At 39.9% G+C, this 22,004-nt stretch overlaps 1 protein-coding gene across 2 annotated transcripts in view; it reads left to right on the top strand.

Moving 5' to 3' along the window:
- The window catches only part of LOC144021332 (zinc finger protein GLIS2-like), a 28,201-nt gene extending 6,197 nt beyond the window's left edge, over positions 1 to 22,004 (top strand). Inside the window, exons 2-7 of one of the 2 annotated variants that reach the window (XM_077525547.1) lie at positions 11,668 to 11,856; positions 14,622 to 14,824; positions 14,944 to 15,129; positions 15,311 to 15,444; positions 16,550 to 16,668; positions 18,659 to 22,004. In XM_077525547.1, coding sequence (XP_077381673.1) covers positions 11,679 to 11,856; positions 14,622 to 14,824; positions 14,944 to 15,129; positions 15,311 to 15,444; positions 16,550 to 16,668; positions 18,659 to 19,254 — 1,416 coding nt within the window. In that variant the 5' untranslated portion in view covers positions 11,668 to 11,678 and the 3' untranslated portion in view covers positions 19,255 to 22,004. Of the gene's footprint in view, positions 1 to 11,661; positions 11,857 to 14,621; positions 14,825 to 14,943; positions 15,130 to 15,310; positions 15,445 to 16,549; positions 16,669 to 18,658 lie in introns of those variants that run through there. The other variant, XM_077525548.1, reaches the window with a different exon arrangement.

Raw genomic sequence — 22,004 nt, 5'->3', positions numbered from 1 at the left:
CTTTAAGTGTCTGCTTCCTCTTCTCTTAACTCTCCTTCAGTACTCTGTTATTACAGACTGAAATTAGTCCGCCGTTTTCCTCGTTATACGGAACCCACCTTGACCTTCATCCACTTAGCATTTCCATCACGGGAATATAAAAAGCTGGTTGGTGCTTTAAGACCTGATTGAAGCCATTAAGGCTGGTTTTACACTGCATGGTTCAAGTGACACAATTCCAATTTTTTTTAAATGTCAGGAATCACATCTCTTCCAAATGTGTATTAAAATCGGATATGTATCAATTATACTATAGCCCTTGTCTGCTCAAACAACACAAATCAACATTGAAAACATACTAAGTGTAAATCTAAACCTAAAACATTTGATGTGTGTCCATCATTAAATAAGTAAAATAAAAGGTAGGCCGAAATAAAAGGTCTTTTCTCAGAATGTTTTGGAATGTGTTTGTATTGTTTTAAAGAGTGCTGACAGACCTTTAAAAATAAGTACCATGAATACTTAGTTACGGAGTATTTGATAGGTTATCTCTATATCGGTGAGTTCAGTTTAGTGCTGTCACTACTGAATATTTTTTAGAATCGATTAATCTATAGATTATTCAATCGATTAGTCGACTAATCGGATTCATTTTAATTTTGCATTAAAGTGTATTACAAAAGCATTACCCTCCATTACTGTTTATTAATGGAGGCATGTTTATTGTACACAGGCTAGTACATACATTTGGGAGAGATGCAAAAACAAACTTTTCACTCTCACTCGCATGAGCTGAATTCAAGGACAGCCAACAAAACAGGATCTCAAAAGCAGACCAAAAAATGCACCACCAATAAATTAAACCTACCAACAACAACAAGGTGCCACACGATGGCAACAGTCATATTTTTATTATAGTTTTATAGCGAATAACAGAGGATGGGTCCCAAAATGTAAATTCCAAGAATTGGCAAACTTGCGAATGTCGAACCGCAACTTCATTGTATTGTTTATTGTTTACTTCTGTGTTGTCACTACTTGGGATGTAATGATATCCAAACATCACGATACGCTATTATAACGTGATGAAGCTCACGATATGACAATTATCACAATATTGTGGGGAGGTTGGCGATATATATATATATATATATATATATATATATATATATATATATATATATATATATATAAAAGTCACAATATTGTAAAAAAAAAAATCTAACAAAACAAAACAAAAACAATATTGTGCTTTTGTACATAACAGCACCTACAATGTCTAACATTTAATATTATACTATATATAATATTAATAACTCTGTTCACAACTTAAGCATATTACGTTCCGCTTCATCTGACCATTAGGGTGAATTTTAAGCACAGAAAGGCCAAAACATTCCTTATGAAAATTAAAATGCAATAAAAGACTAGCCACCAGAGGGTGCTAGAACTGCACAAATGGAAATCAACCTGCTTTTAATATCGTGACATGACGGCGATGATAATTGTGCCCGTTCTAATATCGCGATTTCACGATATTGCCATTATCGTGGCATCCCTAGTGTAAAAACCCGGTGTAAAAAAATTGCACCAAGCATTAAATGAGAATTGGCAACTTCAATCTGCAGTTTACGTAAATCCATCTTATAAGAAATGATAAATTCCCTGTTAACCGCGGTCTGTTCATATTAAAAACGTGTGATTTGTTGAACGCCTTGTTAGGCGTTTATTTGATGGAGGCATTTTGCGTTTCCCTCTTTGATTCCCCACAGGATAATAAGACAGAGAGCCGACACTACAGCTGGGATTGGTTATTTACTGGCACATGCGCTCAGAGTGGAAACAAATTGGGTGAATCTGCTCGGCTCTCAGGAATGTGAGGCGCTGCGGTGTCTTTTTTTTTTTTTTTTTTTTTTCTCGAGTCCGGATGACAAAAGAGCGAAACAGAAACAGAGGAAAGCAAGCAGGATCGTTTTCTGCTGCTCTTGACCTCGTCTGGCTCCCCTTTATGACGAGCTTTTTTTTTCCTCTCTACCTTTGGCGCTTCTTTATCCTCCTCTCCATCTTTAGTCTTTCCCCCGCTTCTCCAAAGGCAGCGGGGGATGAAAGGATAGCGGGAAGTCGGGGAGCGAGGGCTGGGGGATCTGTTGCTCTGCTGCTGATGAGGAATTACAGGGAGGGAAAGCAGGGAGGAGAGAACGCTCTCTGTGTGTTGACCTTGTCCCGCTGCCAAGTGGCGGGATGGCGGCGGTGTGCAAGGGATGGCGGGTGGGGGTTAAAATGCATGAGAGCGGGGAGAGAAGAAAAGGACCCTGGCAAGTGGTATAGGGCGGAAAACAAGTGTTAATTTGAAAATCTGATGTGCTTAAATTGGTGTGAAAACAAGACTCAAAGAAAGGAGAGACATCATTTTCAGTTGAACTCTTTCACTTGTGTCCATCAAGCGAAAGCATAGCTTGATCTAATTTTGGTTGGGATGGGCATTTGACTACATTTTATCGATTGTCAATAGGGAATAAACCAATCAATTCATCGATTGTTATTTTTTTGGATACGATGTGATCACTCACTGAGTCGCTGTATGACTTTTTTTGCAGGTTCAGTGCTTCACAGATTATTATTTTTTAACTCATTTGCTCCCAATAATGTGTAAATACGTTTTTTTTATGATGTAAGTGTCCCAAAGACGTATTTATACGTTTGTTTGTTTGTTTTTTATGCTAGAGCATACAGAAGGCTTTGATGCAGCCTCTCAGCTGCAAATAACGGTTGCAGAAATTGTAGTTATTTCACAAACGGCCAGCAGGTGGCGGCAGAACAATGTTGATCAACCAGGGCCATCTAGAAAAAAAAGCTAAATTACTTACAATTTTAAATAGATTTGTAATAACTGATGAAACTTAGCTGTCTTCTAATGCTAATTGCTGCAAAACGGAAACAGATAGAAACATACTTTTTTTTCCTGGTGAAAGAAGAGACTTTAATCTTTATTTTGGTAGGTTCCATGCTTTTATAGCAATTGAACACAATATTCTGTGGGCCTTGCAAAATCAGTCAAAATCCAGTCAAACAGCCGGGAGCGAACGGGATTTCTTCTGTGAAAACGACTGGGAGTGAATGAGTTAATTGCACTTAGGTGGCGGTATATTCGCTATATCATGAGACTTTGTGGTGATTATTTTTCCACACTGACTGTGACTGTGGGCTCATGTAGAATAAGCGCAAGCCAGGAGGAAAGAGTGCGTCGATGGCAGAGAATGTCCAAAGGTTTTGCATCATTTCACACCGACTAAAAGAAGTCAAAATGAAATGTGCCGGTTGCAAAGTACAACTGCATGTTTATGGTTAAGTAAATATTGTTAGCTAACTTATTATAGCACGCCATGAATTGTTATCGAGAACAGGTGGTTAGGATAGACGGAGGATGGACACAAACAGGAACAAGATACAATACATAAGCAAGGATGTCCAGTCTGTAATAAAAACAATCAATACTCTCATCTGGCACCATCACTCTAGATCATTATTATTTTAGTTCACGAAAAGTAACAAAAAAAATAAAAAAAATAAAAAAAACAATTTTAACGAAATAAAATAAAAATGCTTAAAAACCCCGAAAAACTAACAAACTACATTTTATGTCTATTAAAAAACGTAACTATATTTTTTGCAAAAATGTCCTTCCCTTTAATCTTTGATAATTAATTTAATGCATGTTGCATTTAGGGATGATTCTCAATTTGATTTTAAGTATATTTAACTGGAATAAGGATGTTTGAAAGTGTGTCACACAAAAGTGACGTCATCTAGCAGCAGCCAATAGAAAAACACAAAAGCGACAATTTTGCATGCTTGACTTTTGGCTCCAATTTATCGGCTCACCTGCTTTTTCATTTAATACTTCTTTTCATTTTACCATGGTGTTTATTAAATATTGTGCACAAGCAATGCACGTAAAAAACATACAAAAACCCCTGAAAACTAATAATGAAACTAACTTAGGCATTTTTTTTAAATAACTAAAACTAATAAAAACTAACAGAACCACCCTGACAACTAAACAAAACTAACAAAATTTATAAAAACAACACTCAAAACGAAATAAAAACTAAGTAAAAATGAAAATTCCAAAATTATAATAAGCCTGCTCTACACACAAAGTGGTAGCCGTCGTTGCAGATGTTCTCTTGCTGCAATGCTCCATGCCTCATACGCAAAGAATAAGTACGTCAATGACTGTGCCCTGCTAAGTGCAGTGCGAAAAGGGATTTCGTCTTCATTGGACAGAAAACCGGTTGAGAGTGATCAATAGCGCCTTTGCTGGTTGCGAGATGCAATATCGCAACAACAAATAATGTATTAATTTAGGAATCTGTGCATCACCAGGATAAATATAATAATAATTAAAAAAACAACAACCTTAAGAGTTTTCCTGCAAAAGGCACCACTGGAGTTTGAAGAGTACAGTAGATGCTGACAAATCCGAAGGGGAGGGAGAGACAGACGATGACCCTGTTTCAGGTGAAGTCTGAATCCATTGAAAACGCTGCCAAACACTTTAGAAATCCATGACACACTTCTGCATTTGAGATGTTTATGATGCGTACCAGTTATTCATTCCACCACTACTACTTAAATAAACAGTCCATAATCCCGTGGCGGTGGTCGTGCGGCTGCAGGACTGTATCTAAGGCCAACATGAATTAAGGTCCTGACCCATAATTACAGATGGGTTTGAATGGTTTGTCCCCTGATACTTTGAGAAATTAAATTGCATTCTATTTAAAAAAAAATAAAAAAATGTACGACTTCTTTCTCCCTCACTGAGCTGTTCCACAAAACCACCATTTATATAAAATGCTTTGCTTTTTCTACCTCTGGAGTTGACTAATGGAGGAAATGTGTTTTGCCTCAACACGGTTCATGCAGAGTACTGCAATGACAGGGTCAAAGTGTCACAGTATTCAGAGTGGGGATGTAACGATATCCAAACATCACGATACGATATCACGATATGAAGGTGACGATACGATAATTATCACGATATTTGTGGGGGTGTTGACAATATTTAAAAAACATCACAATATTATAAAAAAAAGAGCTCATACTAAAAAAAAAGCACAATATTGTGCTTTTGTACATAACAACAATGCATATAAACCACCTACAATCTCCAATAACAATACTGAGGCACTTATTTGCTAATGCAAGCACACATTTATCGCTTCACAAGCAAATTAGGTTCCCCTTCATCCGACAATTAGCATTAGATTTTAAACATAGAAGGCCAAAACATCCCTAATGAAAATTAAATTGCACTAATAAACTAGCCACTAGAGGGTGCTAGAACTGCACAAAGGGAAATCAACCTGACTTTTTTTTTTAACAGATGTGTTCCTTTTAAATATTGTGAACATGACGACGACGATATTGTGGCAGTTTTAATATCACGATATCACGATACTGCTCATATCGTGTCATTCCTAATTCAGAGAGAATAGAGGAATCCAAAGGTAGAAACCAAAAGCTTATAGGCTCCAGCTCACCTGCAATCTAATGAAGAAAAGTGCTATATAAGATGGATTGATTCATGGATTTTGCCAAAGAATGAGCCATTTAAAAAAATCTGTTTACGTTAATTTTGTACTGTGCGTGTTTTTATGCTACAAAAATACAGAACAATAAAAACAAGTATTAGTGAAACCAAAAGCACTCTCCAAAAAACATCATCACCTCTCTTTTTTTTTTTTTATGGGGGGATGGTTCCACCCACTCCTCCTTCAATGAAACCCCCAACCCAAAGTGATGACTGGTGCCGCCGATTACAGACTGCTTCGGCAGAGTTGCATCACTCTGCGCCTTCAAGACGCAACATGCAGTATGACCCACTGGGAATTTTGAACGGCGGAGTGGGAGCCACCTCAGCTCATCTTTGCTTTCTCCCCCCCACCATACTTTGTGCTAATCTTATTGACTCGGCATCCTTATTATTATTATTATTTTTAAATGTGGGGCATTACTGCCCATAGTCAGCCCTTGTAACTGCAAAAATTGAAAAAGAAAAAAAAAATCCTGGCATCTTATGTATTTGTAAACAAATTAAAATTGGTCATCGTTGGCCCATGTTTTGTGGCTTTAAAATTGACTGCAAAAAGGACAGTCGAAGATTAAAGAAAAAAAAATAGTAAAATAAGAAAAGTATTACTTTAAAATGTTCAAATAAGCAAAATTATCTGCCAACAGAACAAGAAAATTTTACTTGGCAAGATTTTGAGAAATAAGAAAATAATATTAGGCCCATATCAATCTCGGTGGTCTTGAAAATTGTATTTTCAAACTAAAAGTAAGTAATATTGACGTTCTTCAAGCTGTAAAATATAGAATTATTTTCTTAAAATGCACGAGTATTTACTTATGCCTTCGTTCACATTGTCTAAAAATTGCAAAGTGGTCATTCATCGCGAATTACACTGTGCTGTCACATGATGTCACATTATTGGCACAGCTATTGTCATCCTGCGGCGGAAACGCACACAAACACACCCCCACACAGATCGGGCTTTACCATTCCAAATTGTACCATCCGCATCTGCTCTTGTTGGTGTGGTCAGGGGAAACCCAAAATTCTCTCTCTTGGAAGCTTTCATCCACTGAGTCCTTGAAATCCTTTTCTCTCTGACTACACCATCTTTTTGCTTTTGTCGACTCAATTGCAGATGCACGCCCACACTTACACAAACACGCAGAACCCTAGCTGATGTCAAGGACAGAAAGGCACAAAAGCATGTCATGCAGTGGCTATATATCAAAATTAAGTTTCAAGATCTTTCATCCGCGAACCATAATCCCCCCCCAGTCGAAGAAATAGGGTATTTTCATGGAAAAAGGAGGAATACAGTGCAGCGTAACAGATGGCAACAGTATATTGAACCTAAAATTTGAAAACCTCCATTCGCAATTGAGGCTAAAAGGGAGCTTACCTATTTAAAACCTGTCACCAAACTTACAGTAAGACTGAATCAAGGCGGTGACCCCCCCCCCCCAAAAATTAAGAGCCGACATCCTTCCCTCATTTGAGTGATGGAGCGTCTTATTTGACTCCTCCCTTCCGTTACGGCTGCTGTGCCTCCAAAAAAAACAACAAAGTCAAAGAAAGTTGAAAATTAAAAATAAGGGAGAAGAAAATGTTGCGGGGACAGAGAAAAAAAAAGAGCACAGGCGAGGTATGCTCTGCTGGAGGACCGGGAGGAAAACCACAGGAAGGAGCGAGATGGAGGGAAGTGCATGAGAGAGAGTGAGAGAGAGGAAGAGAGAAAGTAAATAGAAGGCAAGGAAGAGGCCACATCAGGGTGCCATAGAAGGTTTCCTGTATGTATATTATGTATGTATGCTGTACAAACACACACACACTGCACATGCCAGAGGGGCAAAGGTGGCATCAGACTGTACTAAAGGAGAACTACAGCTGACTGCTTTACTCATTTACTCAAGTAAAAAAACAACAACAACAAAACCCCAAAAACCCCGATGTACAGTCAATCGTATACCATAAATGTTTTAAGAGTAAAAAAACACAAAAAAAAAACAAACATGTAAAATAGTTTCCCTCTTTTATTAACTCAGGCTTTTATGCTAACAAAACATTTTAGCTAGCTTAGCTAACATTGTGGTAACGGCTAACATAGAAAAGGCTATCTTAGCTAAGGATAACAACTGGGAAAAAATGTAGCAGGGACTTGAGATATGAGTTTAATTCATTCCGTGACTACGCTCATTATTCCCAGCAATCGTATGTCAAATCATCTATCCCCTATGAAATGAATTGAAACGCCATTAATGCGTTCCAGCCGCTCCCAAACACTCAACATACATTTTATCATGTGTTTTTTTAATAGGAAAAACAGCACTCTATAGGGGTAGATTCACTAAGAATGCGCTGCTAAGTGCTAAGAGCGCGAAATATTGCCCCACAACTGCACCCGCAGTCTTCTCCCAGTTAACCACCTATTTACTAAGGATATTGCTCTAATCATATACCGGCGCAAACACGCCCACATTCTGACAGCTGGGAGCAAATTTGCGCCTGATTTACCACACATGGCAACGGATTTGTGGCAATAACATGGTTGTTATGGTAACAGTTGCGAGAAAAGTGACAATATCAGAAAGCGAGGTTGAACTGAGAGGTGCACAAGCGTTTTCCTCATTTAGCGCCATTAAGCTATACACAGCAGAGACGTCATTCATTCATAAAGTACAAATTATTGGTGCGATCATTTGTTAAAAATATATTTTCAGAGGTTGACGTGGGCATACAGTATGCATCTGGCACGTAAAAATGACCGTAAAATGCCCCGCCCCCCATTTAACACAAATGGCAGAAGAACACAAAAAATGTCAATAGACCCTTCCAGTTGACATCACTGCTTAGCCCTCTCTGGCCGCATCTTGTACCTCAAATATGAGTTTTATGAACCCACCTTACCCGAGAAGAAACAACAACCAATCAGAGAGAGTGAAGGCGTAACCGCCAAGGTGCATGGAGAGCTGACACAACCCCACAGCCTCGTGCTGACCCGTTAGCTTGGGCTTTGCTGAATCTATGGCGGAAAATCTATCCATTAGTGTAGTGAGGCTACGTTCAAATCTTGCTAGCACTTTTACTCCTTCTGTAAATACAGTAACAAAGTAGTTCTACTTTGTTACTCCCCACCACGAGCTGCGGGGTCATCCAGTCTTTGCATGTGTGTATGTATAGTTTGTTACGCGTGGACTCGTGGCCGTGCCTCGGAGTAATTGTATGCATGTGCAACACCAAATGAGAAGTCCCTGCTCCCTGACATGTGTTTAGAATCTCCACCGTACAGTATGTGTATGTGCGTGAGAGGGTGTTTTTCTAGGCAGGAGAGGGATCCATAAGAGGGTCCGGGCATGCTGCCACAAACATAAGGTCATTGAGGGAAAAGTGGTGGAGGAGCTGCAGGAGGTTGGATGGTGGTGATGGTGTTACGCTGGGGGGGGGGGGCTCATGTGGGGTTATGAGTCTGCTGCTGCCATTTCAGGCCTTCGGTGTGCGTGCCTGCGTACATATGGTCCCGCATGTGCGTGCTTCCACTATAACTCCAAATAGCAGCGTGCGTGAGTGTGAGAGAGAGAGACGAGACAGAAGTCAGTGAGTTTGCAGTGGAATGTGAAACCAGTGTGGCCATGTGGACGGCCGGCAGACTGACTTCACTGCGGTTTCGCTTCGTCCTCGCATAACGTCGAGGGATCCTGCCCGTGATCGCGGGAAGGATTGTTTGTAGTGATACCAAATTCAGAGGGGAAGGAGAGTCCAAACGGGGAAAATGTCCACCTGCATCTGGAGATAGATTCATAGCTAGATAGGCAGATAGATTGAAGGATACAGGGGCGGGATACTGGTGGTCCCCTTGCCAAAGGAAATAATGGAAATAGAAATCTGTTCCAAAGTTGTAATATTCCCAGAAAACAAAATGTGTATTTTTTTTTGAGGGGGGGAATTCATTATGTTACTACAAAAATGTTATCGATCTATATGTATCTATCCATCCATCTTGTAAAATATAAAATAAATATTATAATTAGTGTTGTTCCGATACCATTTTTTGCCCCCCGATACCGATACCCACCTTTGCGGTATCGGCCGATACCGATACCATACCGATACTTAAGATTTTTTTTCCCTCAACATGAAAAAGCTGTCCTGCTATTGGTTCAGGGCATTCAAGGGCCAATAGGATATCTTAGATCGGCATGTAGTGAACATGTCACATATCAGTGAATGTCGTGCACCAGCATGACACAAAATGCTGCATCCAAAATCCTATATTAGCGTTGGAATTAATGTTATCGGCATGTTACTTGTGAGTAGTCACCGATACCGATACCACTGTTTTAATGCAGTATCGGCACCTCTGCCGATACCAGTATCGGTATCGGAACAACACTAATTATAATATTATGAAACAGTGTTCCCTTACTTTTCGCGGGTGTTACGTTCCACGCCCACCCGCGATAGGTGAATTTCTGCGAAGTAGAGAAAGTAGACGATTCAAAAAAATAAAAAATAAATAGGGGAGGAGGAGTTAAGCATCTACTGAGCCATAACAAAGCCACCACATAGTTCCCACCTTTCTAAGCACTAGGTAACTTAGTAAATATAATAATAAAAAAATAGCAACATAGATAAAGAATACAGTAAATCTTTGAAAAACCCACGAAATATCGAGGCACAAGCCAAAATAAACTCTGTAATGTATACATTTTGCACCGGTATACAAATCCACGATATACTGAACCCGCAATAAGTGAACCACGAAGTAGCGAGGGACCACTCTAATGCAAAAAATAATCAAAATCCTCTACATACAGGAATGGAAAAAATATGAGAACATCCTTGTTTCTTGAGTGTCAGCTAAACGTACATTTGTTTGTGAAAATAATTTATATTGATGATGAAAAAAGTGTCATTATTGTTACTATTTATTTTCTGTATAAAACAGAATAACAAAGAAAATACTTGGAATTTTTTTTTTGTTAGTCTTACTGTCAGTATTTTGGATTTATGCTGCGTTCGAGGATGGTCGGAAGTCGGATATATCTGAGTTGGTTTGTCCCGGTTCCGACCTGAAAGCGTTCGAAGCGAAAGTAAACAACCAAAATGGCGGATAGTGATAAATTGTTTTTTATTTTCATCCTCAAAACTAATTTTGACCTCCTTTTGCTTAATGTATTGTTTTTATCTTATTTCATGCGCATTCCATACAGTTCAGTAGCTCAACGTATAATTTCATGCAGGGAGATAGCGGCATACTGTCACATAAGTTGTGTTACGTGATGTTGTGTCGAATATTTATGAATGAAGAAAGCTATCTAGTTTTATACGAGTAAATTGTGTTTTACCATTCACGGTCTGTGATCGCCATTATAGAGTGACGTCACTTGTAGTCCGTTGGTGAAGTCGGGGTCCTTCTTTTTTTCCGGCTTCGCAAGTGGAATTTCCGAGTTCAAGGGGGCGTTCCCGTACACACTTCTTGGTTTGAACTCGGAAAAGTCCGAGTTCCGACCATCCGAATGCTGCATGTGTCACTACAAGATGAACAATGCTGTGGTCCACCATTTTTTGTTGTTGTTGTTGTAACTTAGAAGACTGGACTTGTAGCTTGTCCTCTTTCTTGGAACCACCAAAACACAAGCATACACCAGCGTGGTTCAAAGCCTGTATATGCTTCGTTTTTGAACCAAAGTCGTAAATAAAGCTCGTGTTGTCCCAACTATCCGTGCAGCTGTTACGCATTTCCTCACACGTTCCGTTCCGTTCAGCTCCTGCAGATTACCCTCCGCCCCCCTGGAGTGTCCCGTGAAGCACATAACTGGCTTTTGAGTCATTCGGCCCCAACAAGAATTCCTGCGCTTGAGTCACGGAGCTGCTTTTTCGCTCTTGCTCTTCCAGCGTATCACATGACCAAGGATGGAAAACTACCATTTTGAGTCTTTAGTCAGTCCCTGGAGCACAGGAATGGTTAGAACGAACTCACGCTGTGATGGTTCGCAGGGCCTTCATAATACATGACGAGGTGTGATGAGAATCGATTTGAATTGACACATTATGACTCGAATGAGAAAATGATGAATCGGCGCTCTAATATGCTTCTCTTTTTTTCCCAGCTGGGCTGCAGATGCTACACACCATGTTGTCCTCGGACGAGCCGCTGGACTTGAAGCTTCCGTCTGGGCGGACGCATTGTTCCCTCCGACTGGGAAAGAGGAGCTCATCGTCCATCTGCGCGCCGCTCGGCAGCCACTCTCGACCGCGCCTGATTTACACCACCTTCCCGTCACCGCCTTCCTCCCCAGGTAAGCCTCAACCAGAAGCATCATGTGCATCCTAGTTTTGCCCAATAATATTTATTGTATTTTTTTTTTTATTATCAATCATACTATACATTTATATGTACAGTAGTCAGATTTACTATTTTTGGTTTCAATAACATGCATATATATTAGTGGTGTGCATCTCTCCATTAAAAGACAATTCGATACGTATCTCGATACGTACGCTGCGATTCAAGGATGTTTTACTTTAAAGTGGAACGATTTCATCGGAACAATTTGATGGGATTGCAATAGAGATCTTGACGTTGACGCCACGCTTCTCAAAATGGCCGTTAGTGCAACCATTCTGGCATGATAGAAAACGTATGCGCCACTTTGAGTAAACGGCAAACGCTACACAATGATTGACAGCTGTTGTGGATCAGCTGCCACAACGAGAAGAGGCAAAAAATGATAATAATAATAAGGGATCAAGCATGCTCCAGGCTACCAAAAGAGGAACCAGTGTTGCACTTTGCACATGGTGGCTAAATCAACAGATGCTAACTGTTAGCACATGCTAAAATGTGGGGGAAATAATCTGTTTCATTCAATTGTGCTGCTACAGTTTAATAGATCTTACACAGCTGAATTTAATAACTGACCAACATCATGAAGAGACTTTTTTACGGTATTAAATGACGGCGGGGCGGCACGGTCGTTGAGTGGTTAGCAACTTAGCACGTCCGCCTACCAGTACTGAGGATTGCTTCTGTGAAAATGGCTGGGAGCGAATGAGTTAACGCTGTGCTAATAATTTCCTGCCGCATGGGGGGCGTGTTCAGAAAAAGTCACATGACGTCAGGATCTCTACTCGGTCCGGTATGGTACGACTGAGTTCGAGATGGTATGACGCAATGAGCTTCTTTGTCGCTTTACAATATGAATAGGCCTAAGTCGGTCAGTAGGCAAATGTAAATGTGGCAATCCGGAGACGCATAAAGTTCAATAATTAGCCTCTTTAGTACAGCTTCAGTAAAAAAACAAAAAACAAAACAAAACAAAAAAAAAAGCCCATATCTAATACAGTATACAGAGCTGTTGGGGCCCCGTAGTGGTTGCCAGGTCCTAAACAGGTGCTTATTTAACTTCTACCTTGGGCCACTTCTGGCCAGGCGTCATTGTTCTCGCGTGATGCCACACTGCGCAAATTAGCTACATTACCCTCCTAATGCAATCACCCCGTAAGTGGATTCTCTCTTCTTTGCCAGTAACCTAATCTGATAAACTGGCTCAGTGGTCTCTCAGTGTGTTGTGTTCTCAAATAGAATTTCCATTGCATTGTCCCCCGCCCCCCGCACCATAGGTTTGTAATTGTGAGTATGTATCATAAGACTGACTGACTGACATAAAGAAACCTCAGCAGAAATCACTACTGTGACAGTCCGAGCTTTGTCTTGCTAAATATGTACCCCACTGCATGGCAACAAATGAGAAATAAACAGGAGTGAGATACCATTTCAAAGTGCATACTCGTCAATATTTGGGCCACAAACACACACATGCATGCACACGCGAAATAGAATAAAATAAATGATATCATTACAAAATGAAGTACAGGAGTAGGAGCAATATATATGGTGGATGCAAACGTCACAACAAGTAACAGTTTGGTAGCTAGTAAACAATTCTTTAAAAAAAGAAAGAAAACAAAAGAGGCCATACGATGGCTTCAATTTAATTATTGCCATTTCAAGTAATACAAGTAATTACCAAATGTTATCATGCAGTCTAATTATGACTTTCTCGTAACTTCAAGACGTTCTTCTAAAATTAATGTTTGTAAGAAAAGAATGAATAACAAAAAATTAATGTAAACACCTTAGAAAATGTCTGTTTCATTTTGAACATTGTGTTCACATATTTTTAACATATTTCAAAACGACTACATGTATTGTAAAACCATTTACCCAAAGGAAAATGAACTTTTTTTTAAATTAACTTTTTATGAAGTACAGATATATATATATATTTTTTTTAGTAATTTTCTTTTTTTTCTGGCAACCATTCATTATCACTGCCGCTGTCATCATCCCCACTTGAGTCAGATATGGTCGACTATCCTGTCGGTTTTGCTAGCATGTTCTGCACTTGACCACAACAAAACACAAGGACCAGGATCCTGACTCTCATATGAGGACTAAAATCCATAAAATATTGCTATAATAAAAAATTAAATGATGATTTAAAGCAAAAAACATCAAAGTTACAGCAACACTAAGTTGAAGTCACAATACGGCTACTGATGTCTAAAGTCCAATTTAGTGGACTCATGATCAATCGCAATTTCCATAGAAAATCAATACTTGGGTATTTTAACAATTATATTACTCCTTAGTTGTTTGATTTCCCAATATTTTTTTAACTTGCAAGAAAGGGCCTCTTATTTCTTCCTTGCACTTCACATCTGAACTTCTGTTGGCCATCCTGTTGTCTTTTTTTTTTGCACTTACAAACGTTGCCCACTGGATGGCAGTGTACATCAAGCCTACACTAGTGTCCACTGGAGTGGCTAATGGCCAACTGTGGCAAAAAGATTAATTTTTAAGGTGAAGAGAGCCAGATTGGATGAAAAGGCTCCTCCCCCTGTTCATTTTGTTCACCGGTAAATCCTATACGTTGAATTTAGAAAAAAAAGAATCACATTTTATTTTTCAATAAAGAAGGGTTCGGTGAATGCGCATACAAAACTGGTGCGGTTCACGACCAACAACAAGGTCATCACCCTCATCTCTCCCCCATTCAAGACTCCCAGTCCCCATGTCACGAGCGACCTGGATCCTGCTTCACTCCCCCAGCCATGGACCTCAGCCTGTCGCCTTCCTCCAGACACGCCTCCTCCCTCTCCCCCTCTCCTTCGTCCCCCTCCCCCTCGTCCCCTCCCTCGCCACTGGAGTCGCCCCACAGCAGCAGGAGCAGCGGCAGCCCCCGGCCTCACCCCTTCTCACGGGTGAGTCCCCGACTCAAAATCCAAACATTTGTATACAAACAATCAAAACGTCCCATTTTGCAAAATATGTCCACCTCAATAATGGAAATTGACAACATTGTTTTGCGTTTACGTCGCAGGAGGCACCACTTCATCGAAGGGTGGAGGGCGACGCGTCACCTCAGCGCTATCCTTTTTACCTGCCCATTGCGAGCCCACCGGCGGGGTACAACTTCCCGTCTGCTCTTTTCAGTGGTCAGAAGAAGGACAAGCAAGCCTCACCCGAGCCCTCGTTGGACGCTCAGCTCGCATGCCGCTGGATGAAGGTCATTTCTCTTTCGTAATCATGTACATAAATACTGGACCTATCACCTCGGCAAAACAACAACAACAACAAAAGTTTAGAATTGCCTTAAATATAAACTATAACCCCAGTCATTATCGTGAAAGTGTGATATAGTATTTGGAATCGGTTGGAACGTGACGTGGTTTGTGTTTGTCCTGTAGTGCCACCTGCTGTTTGAGTCGCTGCAAGACTTGGTGGACCACATCAACGACGCCCACGTCAAACCGGAAAAGGATAACGGCTACTGCTGCAAGTGGCAGGGCTGCGCGCGCAACGGAAGGGGCTTCAACGCCAGGTGTGCGCGCACCTACCATGTTCATTCAGCGTGTGTGTGTGTGTGTGTGTGTGTGTGTGTGGGGGTGTGTGTGTGTGTGTGTGTGTGTGTGTGTGTGTGTGAAGATACACACATAATGTATTTTTCAAATTGAGTGGTTTGTTATCAGTATGGGCGACACCCATTATTTTTTTTTTTAGTATAGTAAATGCATTGTTTTTTTTCTTTTCATTTTAGTTTACTCTTTTTATTTTTTTGGTCACAGATAATAATACACGTGCTTATATTTTCAGTATTTACATAAAATATAAAATATTTTAAATAATAAAATATAAAAATGAATGTAATTCTTAAACAAAACATGTATTTACTTTATTGATTATAAGCGTTAATCAACGTCACAGCACACTATTTATATTTGATAGTAAAATATTTACATTTAAAATTTGTAAGTATAGGCTATGTTTTTAGTACTATCGTTTCCATCTTTTTAGTTTTTTTATTTAATATTTATGATGGTCTTGATGTCTACTTTAAATACTGTAAAATCCAGTGAACAATACTAATGAAAAAAAAAAAAAAAGCGTACTAAAATTACTAAAAGAGTGTACAGTGAAAGAACACGATTTTGGAAAACATGATAATGCTTTGAAAGACCTTAAAGTGATACTTCACTTATTTAGCCCATTATAGTAATAAAAAGTTAATATTTTGGCTATAATGAATTTGATACTTTCATTATTTTTCACGTACAATAGCACATTTTGCAACTTGCTGTCGACTGAAAATGACATCACAAGGGCTCAGGTAACCAATCACAGCTCAGCTTGTGAATGTCACATGACCAAACCTAGAAAACTGCTTTTGAAGAAAAACTGCTTTTGATTTGGGGGGACGTATTACACAGGTGTGTTAGTCACACAATTTTATGCTAATTCTTTAATATATTTTTTTAAATTAGCAAACAACATACAGTATAATACAGTACGTATATAAATTAGTTGACAATATGTTAATTTATGTTTGAAATAACTGGATAGTCTGAATTTAGCACAATGTATATATGTCCGTGTGTTTCATTTGCTTTATACGTCTATATTATTATTATTTTTTTTTTTTGCGCCAGGTATAAAATGTTGATCCACATCCGCACACACACCAACGAGAAGCCGCATCATTGTCCCACCTGCAGCAAGAGTTTCTCCCGTCTGGAGAACCTCAAGATCCACACCCGCTCGCACACAGGTGAGCTCCGCAGGTTCTTAACCAGGGGTTCACTGACCTTTTTGAAATGAAGAGCTACCTCTTTAAAAACTAGACTAAGTGCAATTTCTGGAGAAATTACATGGGAATGCTGAAAGCTGAATGCTAATAGCTGAATGTTAAGACCTCCTGGTTGTGCTTTACCAACTGTGCCACCGAGCAGTATCAGACACCTGGTAATGATGATAAGTTATATGTATGGAAGTTGACGTGGAAAGTGTACTTAGAAAAGGTTCAACGTCTGTGCCACTGAAAACGAACGGGGAACAGTTTATTTTACACGTTAAATTGTGCAAATACTCTAAGTAATGTGGAATCAGACGATATATACCCCGGGAGGCGTCAGTATTTGAAGCTAATTGACATTTGAATAGTTTAATTTGGAAGTATTATGTGAGAGTTGTTAAGCGGCAAAAAAGTGTGCAGAATAAAAATCACAATAACATATGCGGGAATGCTTCAGCATTCCCACAACTAGACTAAGTGCAATTTCTGTTGCCACAAAAGAACAAAAGATGAAAAGCGCGTTAAATGTTAATTGAAATAGCTTTAAATTGATATTTCTGTTGTGCCGATGTGTGTAAGATCTCACAGCGCACACGTCTTTATTTGCCGTAGGTGAAGAGGGCAGGCTGAAAAGCAGGCTTAGGGTAATCATTTACATCACTGCAAATAATAAGCCTTGCATCGCCATGGTAACCCTCTCACAGGGCTTCAGTGGAGTTCCTCTCTCTTTCACTCAGTGTATTTGCCACAAGTCATTTTTGTAGTTATCATCAAACAATTCTCAAATGGATGGGGAATATTTTGCTTCTCCAAATCTGTCTTTGTTTATTCTCGGTTCATGTTCCGCCATGTTGCTATGGTCGCTATTTATGTCCTTTTATGTCAGGTTGTCATCTGCGGAGATCATTTTTGTGGCTTTTGGCTTTTAAAATAAAAATAATGAGTGTTGTTAAGTGACAAATTTTTTTTTTTAAAAAAGTTAATCGCATATATTCCGTGTTTGTACATCTTTGTTTGGCAGCAGGTTATAGGCCATAACAGGAAGTAAATAAAAATGAAATAACAGTTATTTTTTTAACGCTGTAAAGAATTTAAATTCATCTCCAGAGTTAACACTTTTGACAGCCCTTAAAAATAATATAACTAAAAAATATTAGGTCGGGTGATTAAATGTTGAGATCGTAAATTAATCGCATGACCTCAATAGTTAAATCACGATTAATCGCAAATTTTAGATCTGTTCTACATGTACAATAAAATATACAATAAAATGTCTTTTCTTAAGTTTTCATCCTCTTAATTAACATCCATCCATCCATCCATTTTCCTGACCGCTTATTCCTCACAAGGGTCACTGGGGGTGCTGGAGCCCATTTCAGCTGGCTCTGGGCAGCAGGCGGGGGACACCCTGGACTGGTTGCTGTTAAGATAAAAGTGAAAAAAAAAAAACTAATAGAAATATGACTGCTTTTAGTTACTGACAAGAATTTCATCATAATTTATAAAATGTAGTAAATTATAAAGATGTACTGTACTGTAAAAAATGATATTAATTTGTGTTTAGGCCGCTTTTTCTGCCACTAGATGGCATAATTTCATTTGTAATACGGTGACAATGTAACATGAATTAATGTGAAATCCTGCACATTTTTAAAATTGTAAAATGCAACTTAACCCCAGTCTCCACAGATATATACATTATTAGTCAATTCATTATTGCTAAATTTGGAAGTGGACATGTTAGTGGCGTTAGTGGCATTAAAGAAACTTTAAATTAACTCAAAATTAATGCACTAATTTTGACACCCTAAAAAAAACAAAAAACGTCAGGAATAGGCCTACAGTTGTTTTGTTTTTTTTAATGGCAGTCTTTTCCATTTAAAAGCTGCATTCTGCTACATTGCGATATAGATTTGAATTGTATTAATTTTTCATCCCTAATCTCCATATTTTTCATCCCCTCCAGGAGAGAAACCCTACATCTGCCCGTACGAGGGCTGCAGCAAGCGCTACTCCAACTCCAGCGACCGCTTCAAGCACACCCGCACGCACTACGTGGACAAGCCCTACTGCTGCAAAATGGCCGGCTGCCTGAAGCGCTACACCGACCCCAGCTCGCTACGCAAGCACATCAAAGCCCACGGGCACTTCGTCAGCCAGGAGCAGGCCGCCGCCCCAAAACCGGGCCCCCTCGGCAACCCGGGGACTCATGCCGACCTCCCCGCCGCGGGTGGGGCCCGGCTGATCCACCCGGGGGCGGCCGCCGCCCTCTTGGGCGGTTTGGGGGCGACGCTGCCCCTGTCGGCGTTGTGCCACCCCCGCGCGCCGCTCTTCTCCCCGCTCGGACTGGCCGACTCGCCGCTTTTTCACTTTGGACTTTCGGCGGCGTCCGTGCTGGGGCTGAGCGCTCTGGGAAGGCTGCGGCGCGCCGAGGGCGACGCGGAATCCGAGGGGGAGGTTTTGAACCTGTCTGCGGGGGTGTCGCCCAGAGGGAGGGATCCCCTGTCATGGGTGGTTGTCCCTCCCAGGGCACTCCTGCTCAAACCGGCTGTTGTCAGCTAGGATGAGCTCGCTCGATAATGGTGAGGGGAGCTCGGGTGGGTGGTCTCGTGATATTTTTACATCCCTCACTTTCCATTGTTTGCTCGCAGAAATGATAATTCCAAGAAGTTTCAGCCTATCAAATGACGCAAAATATTTCACAATTTGAAAGTAATCAGGCTAATGTGGCGCAAATGCATTAATCACTGATCTATATATGACTGGATAGCCGATAGACGAAGACTTTTGTGGTCGCGAAGCCGCCATATTGCTCCTCCCAAGAAACGTTTCTCGGTATAGTAGAAACAGCATGATTTATGGCGTTTTGAATGTACTAAACATAAACAAGAGGACTTAATACATTTTACAACTTCCTTAAGTACATGTATAAATTATATGCTTACATAATTATGTTTAGAACAGGAGGAAACATATATTTTTTTATTTAAAGAATTATAACTGTAAGTCAACAAAAGATTCCGCTGCCAAATCTAATATTGGGGTATTAGGAACTGAGTGCTAAAAAAAAAAGGTGGTCTTCAAAGCAGTAAATACCAGCCACTTGTTTGTTTGTTTGTTTGTTTTTGTTTTTTTACTTGTTAAAAAAAAGTGACCACCCCGGCACAAACCCCCCACCCCGCCTCCGGTCTTATACTAACTGCCTACGAGCTGTATATGTCTCATCTGTACGTATACCGTATAGTTTATACAGTCGTGAAGTGGGAGCAACAAGATGGCCGCCCTGTGACTTCAACGGCTTGCATTGGCATCAATGGCCTAGCGGCTAGCGAGTCATATATGCAGGTCAGTGGCATTGATACAGTATACAGTCAACCCAGACTAAATGTGGGGGGGGGGGGGATCAGGACTGAGCTATGAGCGAACAGCGAAAATTTGAGTAATTGACGCCCAGACAAGAAAGGTTGTAATTACCGAATCGCTGCCACAAGAAGGTGGCAAAGCCTGGCTAAATGAAGCTCCTCCCCTCACTTCAACAAGATGCCACTAGATCACAAAAATGAGCAAAATGGGTGAACAAAAACATCAGAAAATAGGCAAATTTGGAAAAAACGAGGGTTCATTTTAAACACAGTGTCAGGCCCGATGTGACACAAATGTATTCATACACGTGTAGCTGTTCAATTATCATTGTTTAAGAAATACAGTGCTTAACAAATTGATTTAATCTCCTGTCATGAAAAAAAAAAAGGGCACAATGAAGAGCATTTAATGTGGACTCTGTTGTGCTTGACTACCATTTTGAACAGGGATGAATCAACCACAAACATTTCAACACTAAAACTGGTAATTTCTGACAACTAATTATGTTATTTTCTTGTTTGAAAAAAAAAAAATGGTGAGTTTTCAGGCATCTTTAGGCCCTCCAAGAAGGCATGTGAATAATATAATGATAAACAGATCGATTTCAGGAGGTAATGATGTTTATCAATGATGTCATCATTTAGCTTGAAGAGCATCTATCTACATTCTGGTGTATTAATGGATGCTGATCGAATCATTTGTTAAGCACTATAAATCAACATACAGGATGTGAACAGCCTCTATGAGGGACGTCAACAGTTGTAAATAGCTTGATGCTCAAAAGTCTCATTATAATGATTATTTTTGCACTTTTATCATAATTAACCATCTGTAAAACAGAAATATCAACGGAGGATGAGCGCTTTTGAAGCCTTCATCCTGACGTCTTGCAGTGGACAATCAACGACCTTTTTAGCGTTCGACAAAGCTCGCTGACGCTTCCGCTCGGCCGTATTTTTAGCTTTTAAAAATGGTGGCAAAGAGCGGGATTGCGGCGCGAGGTGCAATGAGGAAACATACAGCATAATTTAACGTATGACTAATGACTAGCCCGTTGTAGACTGTTGGGCTCTGGGTGTAATCTATATTCAGGGAAAATATAGGCAAGCATCAAAATGCTTTCTTTCAATACAGCGACAACATTTGTGGACAAAAAGTATTGGGATTTCATTTTTAATTTAACTTAAATTCTTCCTTTGGTTCTAAATATGCCTTTTATGTTAATTCCAAGATTTTACTCAAGCTTTGGAAAAAAAACTAGGAGCAGAAAAACGAAAATTGTGCAATTAATTTGTTAAAAAAAAAAAATAATAATTAAATGACAGAGCATCTTGTTTTCCACCGCTTTCACTGTCCCAATACTTTTGTCTCCAGATGATGTATGTTTATGAAAAACGAGGTTCGCGCACCGAATCCGCGGGACTCGGTTCTTTCCCGCGTGCCTCCTCGCCACGTTAATCATCGACAAAGATCTCCACGAGATCTGCCTCGGTTCTCGTCCTGCAGAACGAGCGAGGAGTGAGTTCCGACAAGTCGACAAAACAGGTTGCGCCCGTGCGACTGCCACATAAATACACATTTCTACTATTTTACATAAGAGTTACGGAAGAGGAAGGCATCTTTACTTAAAAAGAAAAAAAAAGCCTCTTGACTATTTTTTCCAAGTCTGACAAAGGCTACATGTGGCCTGTTTGTGTTGTGTTATATCCTTGCGATTGTCCCAAATGTGCCTTGTGGTTCTGACCAAAATGTATCACACCGTGTTTGTAAACATATACGCAAAAATGAAGTGTATACATGTACTTTTTATTTTTTATTTTTTTTTATTCCTTCTTTTGTGGGAGCTTAACTGTAACAACTGACAACAGATGTGACTTGTGCATCAGGGCCACTGTGACGTTTTCCAAATGACGATGACGGAATGTCAATAAAGACAAATATGAATGGTC

The sequence above is a fragment of the Festucalex cinctus genome, chromosome 6 (assembly GCF_051991245.1).
Source record: "Festucalex cinctus isolate MCC-2025b chromosome 6, RoL_Fcin_1.0, whole genome shotgun sequence".
NCBI lineage: Eukaryota > Metazoa > Chordata > Actinopteri > Syngnathiformes > Syngnathidae > Festucalex > Festucalex cinctus.
This window is presented reverse-complemented; position numbering and strand designations above follow the sequence as displayed.